At 40.7% G+C, this 15,158-nt stretch overlaps 1 protein-coding gene across 5 annotated transcripts in view; it reads left to right on the top strand.

Moving 5' to 3' along the window:
* CCDC38 (coiled-coil domain containing 38) overlaps positions 1–15,158 on the top strand; it is a 73,664-nt gene that overhangs the window by 45,212 nt on the left and 13,294 nt on the right. For all 5 annotated transcript variants that reach the window (XR_010148392.1, XR_010148391.1, XM_009426035.5 and 2 more), the window contains 4 exons: positions 320–477; positions 4,536–4,634; positions 6,987–7,035; positions 13,936–14,005. Coding sequence is in view for 3 of the 5 variants with exons in the window: in XM_009426035.5 (XP_009424310.3) it covers positions 320–477; positions 4,536–4,634; positions 6,987–7,035; positions 13,936–14,005 (376 nt within the window). In the remaining 2 variants the exon portion in view is untranslated. The remainder of the gene's footprint in view (positions 1–319; positions 478–4,535; positions 4,635–6,986; positions 7,036–13,935; positions 14,006–15,158) is intronic.

Genomic DNA, 15,158 nt, shown 5'->3' with positions numbered 1-15,158 from the left:
GCTACCTTCTAATTTCTCCCTATATCTAAAACTTAATACAGTGTTTCCTACAGAAATAATAAACAAGTCGAGTAAAACTATCATGTCTATTCTATGTGTGCATATCCTTGGACATGTTTTATTTAAACAGCATTCCTAGAGTTTTCCTTCATCTCATTTCATATTCACTGAAGCCCATATTTTTATGGCCATATTTATCCTTTTTGATAATTAAATTATTAATTCAGTACATAAGAGAAACAATTTTGTAAAAATTTTTTTCTAATGAATGTGCTTTCACACTGATATACCTAATCATATCTTTGTTTCTTTTGAGTAGTGAAATAGCAAAAACAGAATTCCGCCTCAGGGAGTATATGAAATATGATTTTTTTCTGCTGCAAATGTCTCCAAAACATTGGCAAACCCAGCAAGCACTAAAAAGAGCACAGGCATCAAAAAGTAAAGCAAATATCATCCTTCCAAAACTATTAGCAAGTAAGTTACTCATACTCAACTTTCATGAACTAAATATCCCTAACTCTAAAATCATCTGCTTCAATGTTTTTTATCTAAATAGATATTTTTTTAAGCAGGACCTAAACTAAGATTTTCACTATCTCTGTTATTGTATATCATTAATTTGGAAACTTGAGCTAATTTCAGATATAAAGTGTCTTTGCCTATTTGTGTTGCTGTAGAGGAATACTTAAGGCTGGGCAATTTATAAAGAAAAGAGGTTTATTTGGCTCACAGTTCTGCTGGCTGCACAAGAAGTGTGGTGCCAGCGTTTATTTCTGGTGGGGGCTTCAGGCTGCTTCCACTCATGGCAGAAGGGAAACATGTGTACAGAGACCACATGGTGCAAGGAGAAGCAACGGGGAGGGGAAGCAGGTGCCAGGCTCTTTTCAACAAGGAGCTCTTGTGGAAACTAAGAGAGTAAGAACTCACTCATTCCTATGAGGATTGCAACAAGCCATTCATAAGGAGTCTACCCCCATGACCTAAGCATCTTTCACTAAGCCCCACCTCTGACATTGGGGACCAAATTCCAACATGAGATTTGGAGTGTAGCATAAAGCAATAAAAATATATGCATGGGGAAAGAGAAAATATATTATTTGCAACTGATATGGTAGCCATACCTAGAAATCCCCTCTAAAAACCTGAGAGACTGTTTGATTTTATTAAAGGATTCTGTAAACAGACACAAAGTCATTCATTTTTATTTTTATTTTTTGTTTTGTTTGGTTTTGTTGTTGTTTTTGAGATGGAGTCTCTGTCTGTCACCCAGAGCTGGAGTCCAATGGCACGATCTCAGCTTACTGCAACCTCCGCCTCCCAGGTTTAAGATATTCTCCTGCCTCAGCCTCCTGAGTAGCTGGGACTACAGCCACGCACCACCATGCCCGGTTAATTTTTGTATTTTTAGTAGAGACGGGGTTTCACCATGTTGGCCAGGATGGTCCTGATCTCTTGACCTTGTGATCTGCCCGCCTCGGCCGTCATGTTTTATTAACCTAACAAATTAACCTAAGTTTTATGTTTTATTAACCTAACATGTTATGTTTTATTTATATATTAACATATTTTTATGTATGCTATATATATGTTATTTACTTATATATTAACATTTATGTTTTATTAACCTAACATATTAACCTAAGTAAACTAACTTTATTAATTAGAAAATACACAAGAAGGTGGGACATGGTGGCTCATGTCTGTAATCCCAGCATTTTGGGAGGCCAAGGCAGTCAGATCAGTTGAGCCCAGGAGTTTGGGACCAGCCTGGACAACATGGCAAATCCCCTTCTCTACAAAAAACAAAATATTAGCTGGGCGTGGTGATGCACACCTCCCAGCTACTCAGGAGGCTGAGGTGGGAGGATCACCTGAACCCCCAGAAGTTGAGGTTGTAGTGAGTCATGAGCATGCCACTGCACTCCAGCCTGGGTGATGGGAGTGAGACCCTGTCTCAAAAAAGAGAGAAAGGAAGAAAGAGAGAGAGAGAGAGAGAGAAAGAGAGAGAGGGAAAGAAGGAAGGAAGGAAGGGAGGGAGGGAGGGAGGGAAGGAAGATAAGTTAAATCTAAGAAAACCTGTCTCAAAAAAGAAGGAAGGGAATGGAATGGAAGGGAAGGGAAGGGCAAAGGAAGGGCAAAGGAAGGAAAGAAGGAAGAAAAGAAAGAAAATATACGAGGAAATTAAGTCTAAGAAAACAACAATAACCTTAATGTGTGTGAGCTGGAGTTTTGAGAAATAGAAAGCTACGTCATGTTTTCAGATAGAAAGATTGATATTGTAAAGTTGCCAAATATTCTAAAACTAATGTATAAGTTTTATGGAATTATAATTAAAATGTTACCAAAAATGTATCAGAGAATTGGGTCTTGGTTGGGGAGAACTTTGCACAATGATCCAAAGGTTCATCTAGAAAGATAAACAAATACTTTTGAATTCGGAAGGTAATGGGAGGAGGATTACAAGTGCTTTAAAATTTTATATATTATCATGGAGTCTCAGTAATTGAAACAGTCATGTACTGGCATTGGGTCAGCTCAACGGACCAGATATGGGTCCCACTACATATATATATAAGAATTTAAGTCCGGGTGTGGTGGCTCACGCCTGTAATCCCAGGATTTTGGGAGGCCAAGGAGGGTGGATCACAAGGTCAGGAGTTCGAGACCAGCCTGACCAACATGGTGAAACCCCGTCTCTACTAAAAAATACAAAAATTAGCCAGGCTTGGTGGCGCATGCCTGTAATCCCAACTACTCAGAAGGCTGAGGCAGGAGAATCGCTTGAACCTGGGAGGCGGAGGTTGCAGTGAGCTGAGATCACACCACTGCACTCCAGGCAGACCCTGTCTCAAAAAAAAAAAAAAGAATTTAAGCCAGGTACAGTGGCTCACATCTGTAATCCCAGCACTTTGGGAGGCTAAGGAGGGAGGATTGCTTGAGCCAGGAGACCAGCTTGGGCAACATAGTGAGACATAGTCTCTACAAAAAATTTAAAAATTAGCTGAGCATGGTGGCATGCAACTGTAGTTCTACCACTAGGGAGGCTGAGGTGGGAGGATTGCTTGAGCCCAGGAGGAGGAAGTTGCAGTGAGCCATGATCATGCCACTGCGCTCCAGCCTGGGCAACAGAACGAGACCCTGTCTCCAAAAAAAAAAAAAAAAAAAAAAAAAGATTGTAATAAGTGAAAGTGGGGTCACAAATCAAAGGGGATGATTTGCACTTTCAACTAACATTGGGGTAACCAGGACCAGACTTAGCCTCTTGCCTGAAAAACTGGATAAATACATGAAACAGGAATTTTCACACATTGGACATCAAACAGTAAAGCAGAGTGAGACTCCGTCTCAAAAAAAAAAAAAAAAAAAAAAAAAAAATAGCAGAGTGATCCCTTGGAGAGGGGAAACCAGGGAGGTGAGCCCTAGGATTGCCTCAGCTTACTACCTGGAGAGAGAGTTTCCAGGATGCAGTGCAGGGATGGGAGCCAGGGGCAGCCCAGCTGAGAACTGATGCCACTACTCCAGGATAGGAGCATTTACAACACAGAAATTGGCGAACTACAAATCAGGGGGAATTTGCTTTCTAGAGAGTTGGTTGTTAAACCTTTACCAACACACCACTAATGGTTTCCCTGCTGAGTTCCCTAGGTCTCTCACTGTGCCAAGTGTGATTAAATTAGGTCATATGTGTAAAGTGTTGAGCACATGAAAAAATTTGGTTAAAGCTAAATGGTGTTGCACAAGAGGGAAAACAAGTGGGAAAAAAAAAACCAAGAAGTATTTGCATTCAACAACTTAAAATTCAGTCCTTCTGGGGCCAGGTGCAGTGGCTCCATCCTGTAATCCCAACAATTTGGGAGGCCAAGGCAGGCGGGGTGCTTGAGCCGAGGAGTTGGAGACCAGCCTGGGCAACATGGTGAAACCCCATCTCTACAAAAAAAATACAAAAATTAGCCAGGCATACTGGTGGACACCTGTAGTCCCAGCTACTCTGGAGGCTGAGGTGGGAGGATGGATTGAGCCCAGGAGGTCAAGGCTGCAGTGAGCTATGATGGTGCCACTGAACTCCAGCCTGGGTAACAGAACAAGACCCTGTCCCAAAAAAAAATAAATTAAAATAAAATAAATTTCATCTGGGTTCGTGATCCAAATAGAGAATGTTCAGAAACTAGTTAAGTCTGTCAGTCCAGAGGCTTGAAAGCTAACATTTGGGATTTAAGGAGTTACGACAGATGGATGTTGAAAACGGAGATGTCCTAGTGCCCTACCAGTCAGTTCTCACACATTCTCTTATCCCAGGGACCAGCACTTACTATCTGCATATTGTGTTTGCATATTACCATCTGCATATTACGTTTGCATATTACTATCTGCATATTACGTTTGCTGGTTGATGATGTCTCCAACTTATATTTCTGTCCCTGGAAGTTTTGACAATAACTCTATCTTCACCCTGAGACAAAGCTCTCTTTCTCAGCAGTGTTTTATTCCCCCCATCTTTCTATGTCTCTCTCCTCTTCATTTTCTATTTCTAGAATTATCATTACATTCAAGTAACAAGGAAGGCATCCTTGAGGAGTCCGGGAGGACAGCCGTCCTTTCAGAAGATGCTTCTCAGGGAAGAGACAGCCAAGGTAAAGGTAGATTTGGGACTCATGAAAGTAAAACCTGAGAATGTGTCCATCTCAAAGTGGAGATAGAGGACTATAAGCCAACCTGGAAAATGGGCTGTGTCCACCCCACCCTCAATCCTAGCAGCCAGGGGCTCTGGTTCTCTTTCTCATGTTATCACAAAATGCCAAGAGGTGCACAAATGGATAGAATAGGCAGAGAATCAGAGGAAGAGGGCCCCTGAGACATCCCCTGGCTGGCCAGCACACGTCCTGAAGTCCTTCCAAGCTGAGGCCCCTCGTTTCTCTGGCGCGGACCTGCCTTCTGCTGTTGGCAGGCCCACTCCCAGGGTCCAGAAAACCAGGCCATTTGCAATGAGGTGACTGACTTTGGCCAGTGATTCAGAGAATTAACCCTTGGGAAAAGGATTAATTTAGAGCAGAGGTAGCTCTAACCTACCCACCATCAACTCCAAGAAGTCCTTCACTATCACCATCTCTCCCAGGTGGAATGACCCTCCTCCTCCCACTCTGCATCACAAATTCAGACCCGAGATTTGGCCCACTGGGCTGCGCTATCTGGCCCCAGTGTTTTGGTGTTGTTTGGCTTGGTGGCCAATGTTTAAAAATCAGCACATGTAGGCCAGGCATGGTGGCTCACACCTTTAATCCCAGCACTTTGGGAGGCTGAGGCAGGTGGATCACTTGAGCCCAGGAATTCAAGACCAGCCTGGGCAGCATGGAAAAAACCCATATCTGCCAAAAATACAAAAATTAGCTGGGCATGGTGGTATACGCCTATAGTCCCAGCTGCTGAGGAGGTTGAGGTAGGAGGATCGCTTGAGCCCAGCAAATCGAGGCCACGGTGAGCAGTGATGGTGCTGCGCCCCACTGCACTCCAGCCCGGGTAACAGAGTGAGACCCTATCTCAAATAAATAAATAAATAAATAAATAAATAAATAAATAAATAAATAAATAAAGTAAAATGAGCATATGTCATGAAAAGAAATCTGTATTTCTATCTTCTCTTGAAAACCACAAGATCTGAAGTCTGGGATCAAGTTGGGAACTTTCTCGTGGGAGGGGTCTGATCTCTCCAGTTGCTTTGTTCTTACTGGATCCACTCCACTCCTTTACCTGCCCTGTCCTGTATCCATCTGAGTTTGCAGCCCCCAATACAGGCTGACTCCTGGGACTCCTTTTCTCCTGTATCCTGCTACCAACCTTGGGATGTATTTAGTATTGGGATAAAGGTCAGGAATACAAGTTGCCTGCCCAGAAATGACCCTGGTATAAGCCTGAAGCCTTGTGCATCTGGCCAGCTGATTGAAAAGTAAATTCTTTTGGGTTGTGAGGCCACTTTGGCTCACTTTAAGACATACTACTTTGCCTGTTGGAGGATCTTGAGTAGGGTGTGGGGGCAGGGGTGGGGTAGACGGAGTGGGAGGTGGTGTCAATATTCCCTTCTCTTTGAAATTTTGAATATAGAAGTTTCTCAGTTTAAATAACACCTCTTAACAATACTTTTTAGTAGTACATGTTAGGGTACCAGCTTAAAAGCTGAGACAGGCCGGGTGCGGGGGCTCACGCCTGTAATCCTAGCACTTTGGGAGGCTGAGGTGGGTGGATCTCCTGAGGTCAGGAGTTCGACATCAGCCTGGCCACCATGGTGAAACCCCGTCTCTAGTAAAAATACCTGTAATCCCAGCTACTCGGGAGGCTGAGGCAGGAGAATCGCTTGAACCTGGGAGACGGAGGTTGCAATGAGCCGAGATCATGCCATTGCACTCCAGCCTGGGCGACAAGAGTGAAACTCCATCTCAAAAAAAAAAAAAAAAAAAAAAAAAAAGCTGAGACAATAATAAGAATAAGATGGTGATGGGACCTATCTGATTGGTTCTTCTTCATCCATTTTTTTCCCCATCTTTCCTTTACTCACCGTGTATTTATTGGAGACATAAATGTTTCAGGTGCTCTTCAAGACCCCACGTACACAAAGACAAATAGTACATGGCTCTGCATCCCAGAACTACACACTACAATGGGGCGAATGATATATAGTTATAGACAGTGAGGGCTCTGGAGGGAAAAGCCAAAAGTGTGATCTCTGCCTGAGGCATTTAGAAGAGTCTGTGCCTTTCATTTTATTCTTATGCATGCAACTCAGTTTCAATAGAATAAAAGACCACCATTTTCTATGCAATGATCATTCCAAAAATAAAATAATTTTTTTAAAAAAGAAAGAAGTAATGGGCATGTCTGTGCAGAAAAATGAATACCTTGCACCAAGTGCACGGGCTCATTTCTAATTCCATGTTATTTCTTTTCACTCCACCATCACCAACGGCATGGCCTCACCTGGACATTTTGAACAGGAAAGCCAAGCAGAAGCCTGACTCGCACCCCAGAGAAAAGGAAATCAAAGTACAGTATATACTTGACTAACTCCCTTGGAAACTGGGAATGGTTTTCAGCAAATAACTTTTAAAGCCTTTTCTCAGCATATATGTCATGTATCCATAACTGTTGTAAGAGATCCTGGAAGTAGTGGTGCCATTTCTGTGCACTCCTGAGATCTCACAGGCCTCTCTCCAATCTTTGTTAAGTACCTACAGCTATTATTTGCAGAAGCTATCTGCCCCGCCCCCTGCATCTTGGGTCTTTGCTTCTCAGAACCCACTGCCCTATTTTTTATTAAGCTATTCTGCTAGCCTGTGTGTTTGCAATTTCACCATGTGATTCAAAATTCCTGCAATTAGGATCATAAAGTATTTTGTTGTTGTTGTTTTCCCCCTCACTTAATTGTTCACTCGTTTGTACTCATTATTTCAGAAGTCACTCGTTCTCAACCCTTACTACCCCAAGAGAGCTTCTTTAAGAAAATATGTTGATGCCTGGGATGGGTACACCAGCCCAGAGGAAGGGATCTGGGCCAGCATCACAGTATCATGACAATCACTGAGAGAAACAGAAACATTTTGCTGTGACTTCTAGGTACCCTCTGAATTCTAGACACCCACTTCTGTGGCATTTGGCACAGATTTTTTTGTAATTAAATGTTCATTTTGAGATCGTTTTAGATTCATGTACAATTGTAAGAAATAGTACAGAGAGACTCCATATACCCTTTACCCAGTTTCCTCCAATGGTATCATCTTGCAAAACTGTAGCACAAATACCATAACCAGGATATTGACATGGATGCCATCAAATACAGAACATCAGCGCAGGGTTCTTCATGTTGCCCTTTCATAGTCACACCCACTTCCCTCTCCCACCTCCTCTTAAACCCTGGCAACCACCAATGTGTTCTCCATTTCTATGACTGTGTTATTCCAAGAATGTTCTATAAATGGAATCCTACAGTATGTAATCTTTTGGGATTGGGTTATTTTACTAAGCATAATTCTCTGGAGATTCACTTAAGTCGTTTGGTCTATCAGTAGTTGGTTCCTTTTTGTTGATGAGTAGTATACTATGGTATGGATGTGCTACAGTTTAACTATTTGCTCATTGAAGACCATCTGGATTATTTTTAGTTTGGGGATATAGTGAATAAAGTTGCTATAAATATCTTTGTTCAACCTTTTGTGTGAACATAATTTTCACTTCTCTGGAATAATTATAATGTAATGCCTGATTAGATGGTAGATGTGTGTTCAGTGTTTTTTTTGTTTGTTTCTTTGTTTCCTTTTTGAAATGGAGTCTCGCTCTGTCACCCAGGCTGGAGTGCAATGGCACAGTCTCTGCTCACTGCAACCTCCACCTCCCAGGTTCAAGCAATTCTCTTGTCTCAGCTTCCTGAATAACTGGGATTACAGGTGCCTGCCACCACGCCCAGCTAATTTTTGTTATTTTTAGTAGAGATGGGGTTTCACCATGTTGGTCAGGCTGGTCTCGAACTTCTGACTTCAGGTGATCCACCTGTCTTGGCCTTCAAAGTGCTGGGATTACAGGCGTGAGCCACCACGCCCGGCCGCATGTTCAGTTTTTAAAGAGATTGATAAGTTGTTTCTCAGAGTGGCTATGTCACTTTACATTCCCACTAGCATTGTATGTGGGGTCTAGTTTCTTCATATCCTCAACAGCATTTGGTGTTTTCACTGTCTTTTATTTTAACTATTCTGGTAGGTGTTAATTGATTTTCCTAGTAGCTAATGATGTTGCGCATCTTGTCGTGTGCTTGTTTGCATCTTTATATCCTCTGATGAAATAACTATTCATGTCTTTTGCTCACTTTCTAACTGAACTGCCTTTTATTAAAACTGTTGGATTTTGAAAATTCTGTATATATTAGATATGAGTCCTTTGGGGATATGTGGTTTGCAAAGAATTTCTCTGAGTGTGTAGATTGTCTTTTTTATCCTCTTAATAGGGTCTTTTGCAGAGTGAAAGTTTTAATTTTGATGAATTTCGAGTTATGAATTTTTTCTTTTATAGTTCATGCTTTTCGTGTCAATTCTAAAACGTTTTCCCTAGCCTTAGACTCAAAGATTTTTTTCCATATTTTTTCTTAGGTGTTTTATAGTTTTACATGTAAGTTTGTGATCCATTTTCCATTCTGAGTTAATTTTTGCATAAGGGGTGAGGTTTAGACTGTGGTGATGGTGCTCTTTTGCCTGTGTATGTCAATTGCTCCTGCACCAATGTTGAAATGGCTTCTTTCATTGAATTGCTTTTGCACCTTTGTCAAAAATCACTTCGGCATATTTGTTGGGGGCTATTTCTGGATTCTCTATTCTGTTCCATTGATCTATGTGGCTGTCCTGCCACATGATCTTGACTACTGTAGCTATTAGTTTTTTGCTTGTTTGTTTGTTTTTAGTATAGGCAAGCTTTATTATGTATGGCCTTGATTTCACAAAGTTAGAATAGCAATTACACTTAAAATTAACTCATTAAAAGGTGTAAATATCACAGTATAGATATGTTATCCAAAACTCCAAAGGTAGTGAAACTGGTAACATACTGCTACTTATCTTTGGACAGATACAACCATAGTATTTATGGAACTGGTTCTCAGACAAGTATGTACCACTTTCTCCCGTGCCTTAGGGAGGATAGGATGTTATAACATAGGCATTATTGATGCAGTGACTCGTGGATAATTGCTCCTAATTAACACTGCTAAAATTAGGTTCACATGTTTTACTTTGTGTGGGAGCTGATGACTCTTGTTATTCTGTGTTTTGAGTGATATCTTTCAAGGTGTTGACATCACATCCACTCATTCCAAAATGCATCACAGATGGGAACTTAAGCCTCTTTACAAAGCAAACCACTGGAAATTTATAGGTAGTATGCAGCACTGGTCTGTAACTGATCTCTGATAATATAGCAACATCATTTCTTTGGAACATAATTTTCTTGATCCCACAAGAAGTGACAGGATAAGAAAACTCATAGTTAAATGGCAACAGTCTTGTTACAGGACAGTTATCTCCCAGGTGTATGTCGCCAGTTTTAATTTCTGTGTTGTTATCAAAGGGCCTTATTTTCATTCTAACAAACAATCATCAGAACACATTGAAACTGTTGCAAGTCAGATAGTGACCTAAGCCATCAGTAGTCAACTCAGTCATTGCTGCAGTCCAAACAGTGTCTTCTTTATCCACTGAAGATCTGTGTCTTAGGACTGGGTCGAGTCCAGAAGAATTCCAAAACAATAGAGAAAACAGGAAGGACCCGCCTAAGAGCACAGAGGTCTTCATTGCTCCAGATTCCAAGACACAACACAGGGAACAGGAAATGTCCTGTAGCTATTAGTCTCGAGGTCAGGGAGACTTCTTATGTAACTCCTGTTTTTCAAAACTGTGTTGGCTGTTCTAGCTCCTTTTTCTTTTTATATAAATTTTAAAATAACCTTATCTATATCTACAAAAAAACTTTCTGGAATTATGATGGGAATTGTGTTAAGCCTTTTTATGGGTTGAATTATGTCCCCCACAAAGATACATAGAAGTCCTAACCCATCGTACTATGTACATGACCTTATCTGGAAAAAATATATATATATTTATTACACCTTTGCAGATGTAATCAAAGTAAGATGAAGTCATTAGGGTAGACCCTTAATTCAGTATGACTGGTGTCCTTACAAGAGAAGAGACACTGAGACACAGGGAGAATGCCATGTGATGACAGAGACAGAGATTGAAGTGATGTGGCTGCAAGCCAAGGACTGCTGGCAATAGGAGCAGCTAAGAGAAAGGTATTAATAGATTCTTCCCTGGAGCTCTCAGAGAGAACATGGCTTGTTGACACCTTGATTTCTGACTTCTAGCCTCCAGAACTGTGAGAGAATAAGTTACTGTTGCTTTAAGCTGTTGTTTGTTACATCAACCCTAGGAAACTAACACAAATCTGTATATCAATTTGGGGATAATTGATTTCTTTACTATGTTACATTTTCCAATCCATAAACACAGTCTGCCTCTCCATTTGTTTAGATCTTCTTTGATTTCTTCAGCCTTCTGTAGTTTTCAGCTTACAAATCCTATACATGTTTTGTTAGATTTATAGCAAAATATTTTTGTCTTTTCTTTTTGAACAATTGTAAATGGTATTGTACTTTGTATTTTGGTGTCCATGCAGTCATTGCTAATATAGAGAAATACAATTGATTGTATACCCTGACCGTACTGAACTCACTTATTAGTTCAAGAATTTTGTTTTGTTTTTAAAGATTCCTTTGGATTTTCTAAGTAGACCATTATGTCATTTGCACATAGCGACAGCTTTATTTCTTCCTTTCTGATCTTTATGCCTTTTATCTCTTTTTCTTGCTTTATTGCAATGGGTAGAACTTTTGATGTTGAATAAGAGTAGAGGGAGCAGATATCTTTGTCTTGTTCCCAGTCTTGAAAGGATTCAGTTTTTCACCATTAAATATAACGTTAGCTGGAGGATTTTTGTAGATGTGCATACTCTATCAAGTTAAGAAAGTTCTTCTCTGTTCCAGTTTTCCTGAGAGTTTTTATCAAAATGAGTGTTGAATCCTGCCAAATGCCTTTTCTGCATCTAGATGCTCACAGTAACATGCAGACACCACATTCGCTCCCTCAGAAATCTCACCACTCTCCTAGTCTCATCCATTCATTCAACAAATACTTATTGAGTGCCCCAACAATAAATAAAAGACAATCTCTGCCCTCAAGGGGCTTACCATTTAGGGAGGAAGACAGCCAAGTTGATTGCAATACAATGTGATAATGTTATTAGAAGGATAAGCCAAGAGTGCCACAGGCATGCAAAGGTAGGACTCTTAACCCAGAGGAGAGGTAAGGGCATGGGAGGGCAAGGGCAAGATCAGTGAATGTGCTTCAGAACAGGATGCCTCTAAGCTGAGTCTATAAGAGGAGGAAGAGTTAGTGAGGACAAGCTCTGGAAGAGGGAGTGCTTTCTGGTACAGAGATGACAGAGCTTGGCTCTGTTCAGAATGGCAGGTTTATCATTCTGAGTAAAAGGGGGAGAGGCTCAAGGAGTACATGGGCACTGCACCATGAGCAGGGAAGTGGTGATGCTATCTACCTAAGCAGCCTGTGCTTTGTCCCAAGGGCCCTGGGGAGACACTGTATGTTTTAAACAAGAGTGTGACAGAGACTCAATCCTATTTGCACTTTAGAAAGATGGATGTGGCAGTATTTTAGAGAATGAAATGGTGGAGGACAAAACTAGAGGTACAGTGGCCAGTTAGGAGCCTATTGTCACAATTCAGGTGAGAGAGATTGGACTGCCTAAACCAGATAATGGCATCGGGAACAAAGAAAGAAAGGCTGTGAGAGACATAGGGAAGTGGCACTGACAGGACTTTGAACGGCTTATGTAAAGATTGAGGGAAGTGTCAGGAAAAGAGAGTGGTTACAGATAACGCCCAGATTTCTAGCATGGCAACTGGGTGCATGGTCTTGCCATCCAATAATATTGGGAACCCAGTAAGAGGAGCAGGCCTGCCTGAGGAGAAGAGAAGGAGTGTGATTTTGGATGTTCATTTTAGCTCCCTGTGGGACAGCCATGTGGGTAATGATGTCCAGTTGAAGGTTGGACATTGAAATCTAAAGCTCAAGAAAGAGAAAGAGATGTGAGAGTCATTAGTGTATTAGCAGTGGTTGAATCCATGAGATGGATGAGGTCTCCCCAAAAGAATGGGTAGAAGGAGAAGGGAAGAAGACTGAGGAGGAGCCCCAAAAGACCGCAAGAGTATCAGAGAGGTGGGAAGAGAGTGATTAGAAAGTGATGTTGCTCAACCCAAGAGCAGAGAAGGGTGGACTGTAATGTCAAATGCTTTCTCAGGGTATGTTTCCCTAAAATTCATCTATGTCCCTGGCCCTTTCCGTTTTCCCACACTTTCTCTCCAACTGCTCAATAGGCAGCTCCAGGTGTGTATTTTGTCCCCTCAAACTCAACATGAATAAAGCAAATATTAATCTTTTCCTTATCCCATCTGTAAGCCGTTTTCCTTCCTGTGAGTGCTACCTCCATTTTTCCAGGCTCCAGACCACAAATGTTGGAGTCATCTTTGTCTCTTCTCTCATGGCCCCAAGAGCCCTTTCTATTTTTGGTTCCCATGATTTCATTCTTCCATATATCTCTAAATTCTCCTCCCTCCCCACACACTTACTCATCGTTGCCATCATCACTGCCCTCTATCTGAAAGTGTTAATGACCTAGATCACAACAGCCAACTTACTCTCTCCCTATCCCTGCTTCTTTAATATTGCAATCAGTTTCCACTGATCTTTCTTACGGGATTTTTCCAGAGCCACTTTCCAAGCCACATGATTATGCTTTAAGGAGGTATCTCACTGTCCATCACCCCAACCAACATTTTGTCAGCCTGATTGGAAGATATTTTGAGAAGTAAAATTTGCTCTTAAAGAGAGAAGCATTGCCTTACTTGGGGACAGTCAGAAGGCTGTGATACAGCTTTCATTTTGAGAAGTAGAGCACATTTAGATTCTCAAGAAGAATGCATTAAAAGGACAAAAGGATGAGGCAACATAGGCTGTCATGTGTTTCTTTAAAAATAAAGTTACCTTACTTTATAGATGCACCTCAAATAATTGGTACCATATGGTATGGCCCTCCCATGTGGTCTCATTGTTTGTGTATGTCAGCTTTGTCTGGGACAGAATCCAATTTTCTTTTGTATATTCATGGAATCCATTGATTTCTGCAATCAGCAGTTCCCTAAAAGGCTAAACCTGCTATTGAAAATAATTATGTTACAGTTGGGTTCCAACGACAATTTAGAAAGGAATGCAAACCTGTTGACAGAAAATGGCTCACAAATCAGACATTTTCTTTTTCTTTTTTCTTTTACAGCCTGGCTGAAAGTTTCGGTTCAGAAGACAGTTTGGAATTCCTTTTAGATGATGAAATGGATGTTGATTTGGTAACCAGATTATATTTGCTGGTTTAAATATTGGGTTTGGTGAAAAATACTGATGATCATTTATTCTTTTGAAATTAAAATATTTTATTCAAAATATTGCACAAACCTTCCAGAAAGAAATATAATTTTGATACTATTCTCCAATTGGATATATAATCTATCTTTGTCATAAGACATTTTATAACAAATAAGTATCTAGAAGAAGGTAATGATTTAGGATATATATTTTTATATATATATAAAAATATATATAAAATCTACAATCTTCTTATAAAAATAGCCACTTGCTGATTGCATTTTATTGGGACTTGAGATGTGTTGGGTAGCTGAACCATAAAATAAATAGGCCTTCAACAAAACAACCCTTTATTGCTGCAAGATTGACTTTGAGCTAACCCCACCCGAAATGCAACCACAGAAACTCAAAAGGGATAACAAATACCATTCATTGTTGTATATTACACACCTTATCCAAGTCATCTTTTTAAAAAATTGTGACAAATAAACATGTAAAAAATTTACCATTTTAGCCGTTTTAAGTGTGCATTACAGTAGTGTCAACTATAAGCAACAGATCTCTAGAACTTTCTGATTTTGCAAAATAGAAACTCTATACTCATTAAACAACTCCTCTTTTCTCCCTCCCATAGCCCCTGGCAACTGCCATTCTACATTCTGTTTCTAAAAGTTTTACTATTTTAGATACCTCATGTAAGTGGAATCACTCAGTATTTGTCTTTTTGTGCCTGGCTTATTTCACTTAGCATACTGTATCCAAGGTTCATCTATGTTATAGCATATGACAGGATTTGTTTCCTTTTTTTTTTTTGAAATGGAGTTTCACTCTTGTTGCCCAGGCTGAAGTGCAGTGGCACGATCTCGGCTCACTGAAACCTCCGCCTCCTGAGTTCAAGCAATTCTCTGCCTCAGCCTCCCAAGTAGCTGGGATTACAGGCACCGACCACCATGACTGGCTAATTTTTGTATTTCTAGTAGAGTCGGGGTTTCACCATCTTGCTCAGGCTGGTCTTGAACTCCTGACCTCATGATCCACCCACCTCAGCCTCCCAAAGTGCTGGGATTACAGGTGTGAGCCACCGCACCTGGTCAATTTCTTTCCTTTTGAAGCCGAATAATATTCCATAGTATGTGT

The sequence above is a fragment of the Pan troglodytes genome, chromosome 10 (genome assembly GCF_028858775.2).
Source record: "Pan troglodytes isolate AG18354 chromosome 10, NHGRI_mPanTro3-v2.0_pri, whole genome shotgun sequence".
Lineage (NCBI taxonomy): Eukaryota > Metazoa > Chordata > Mammalia > Primates > Hominidae > Pan > Pan troglodytes.
This window is presented reverse-complemented; position numbering and strand designations above follow the sequence as displayed.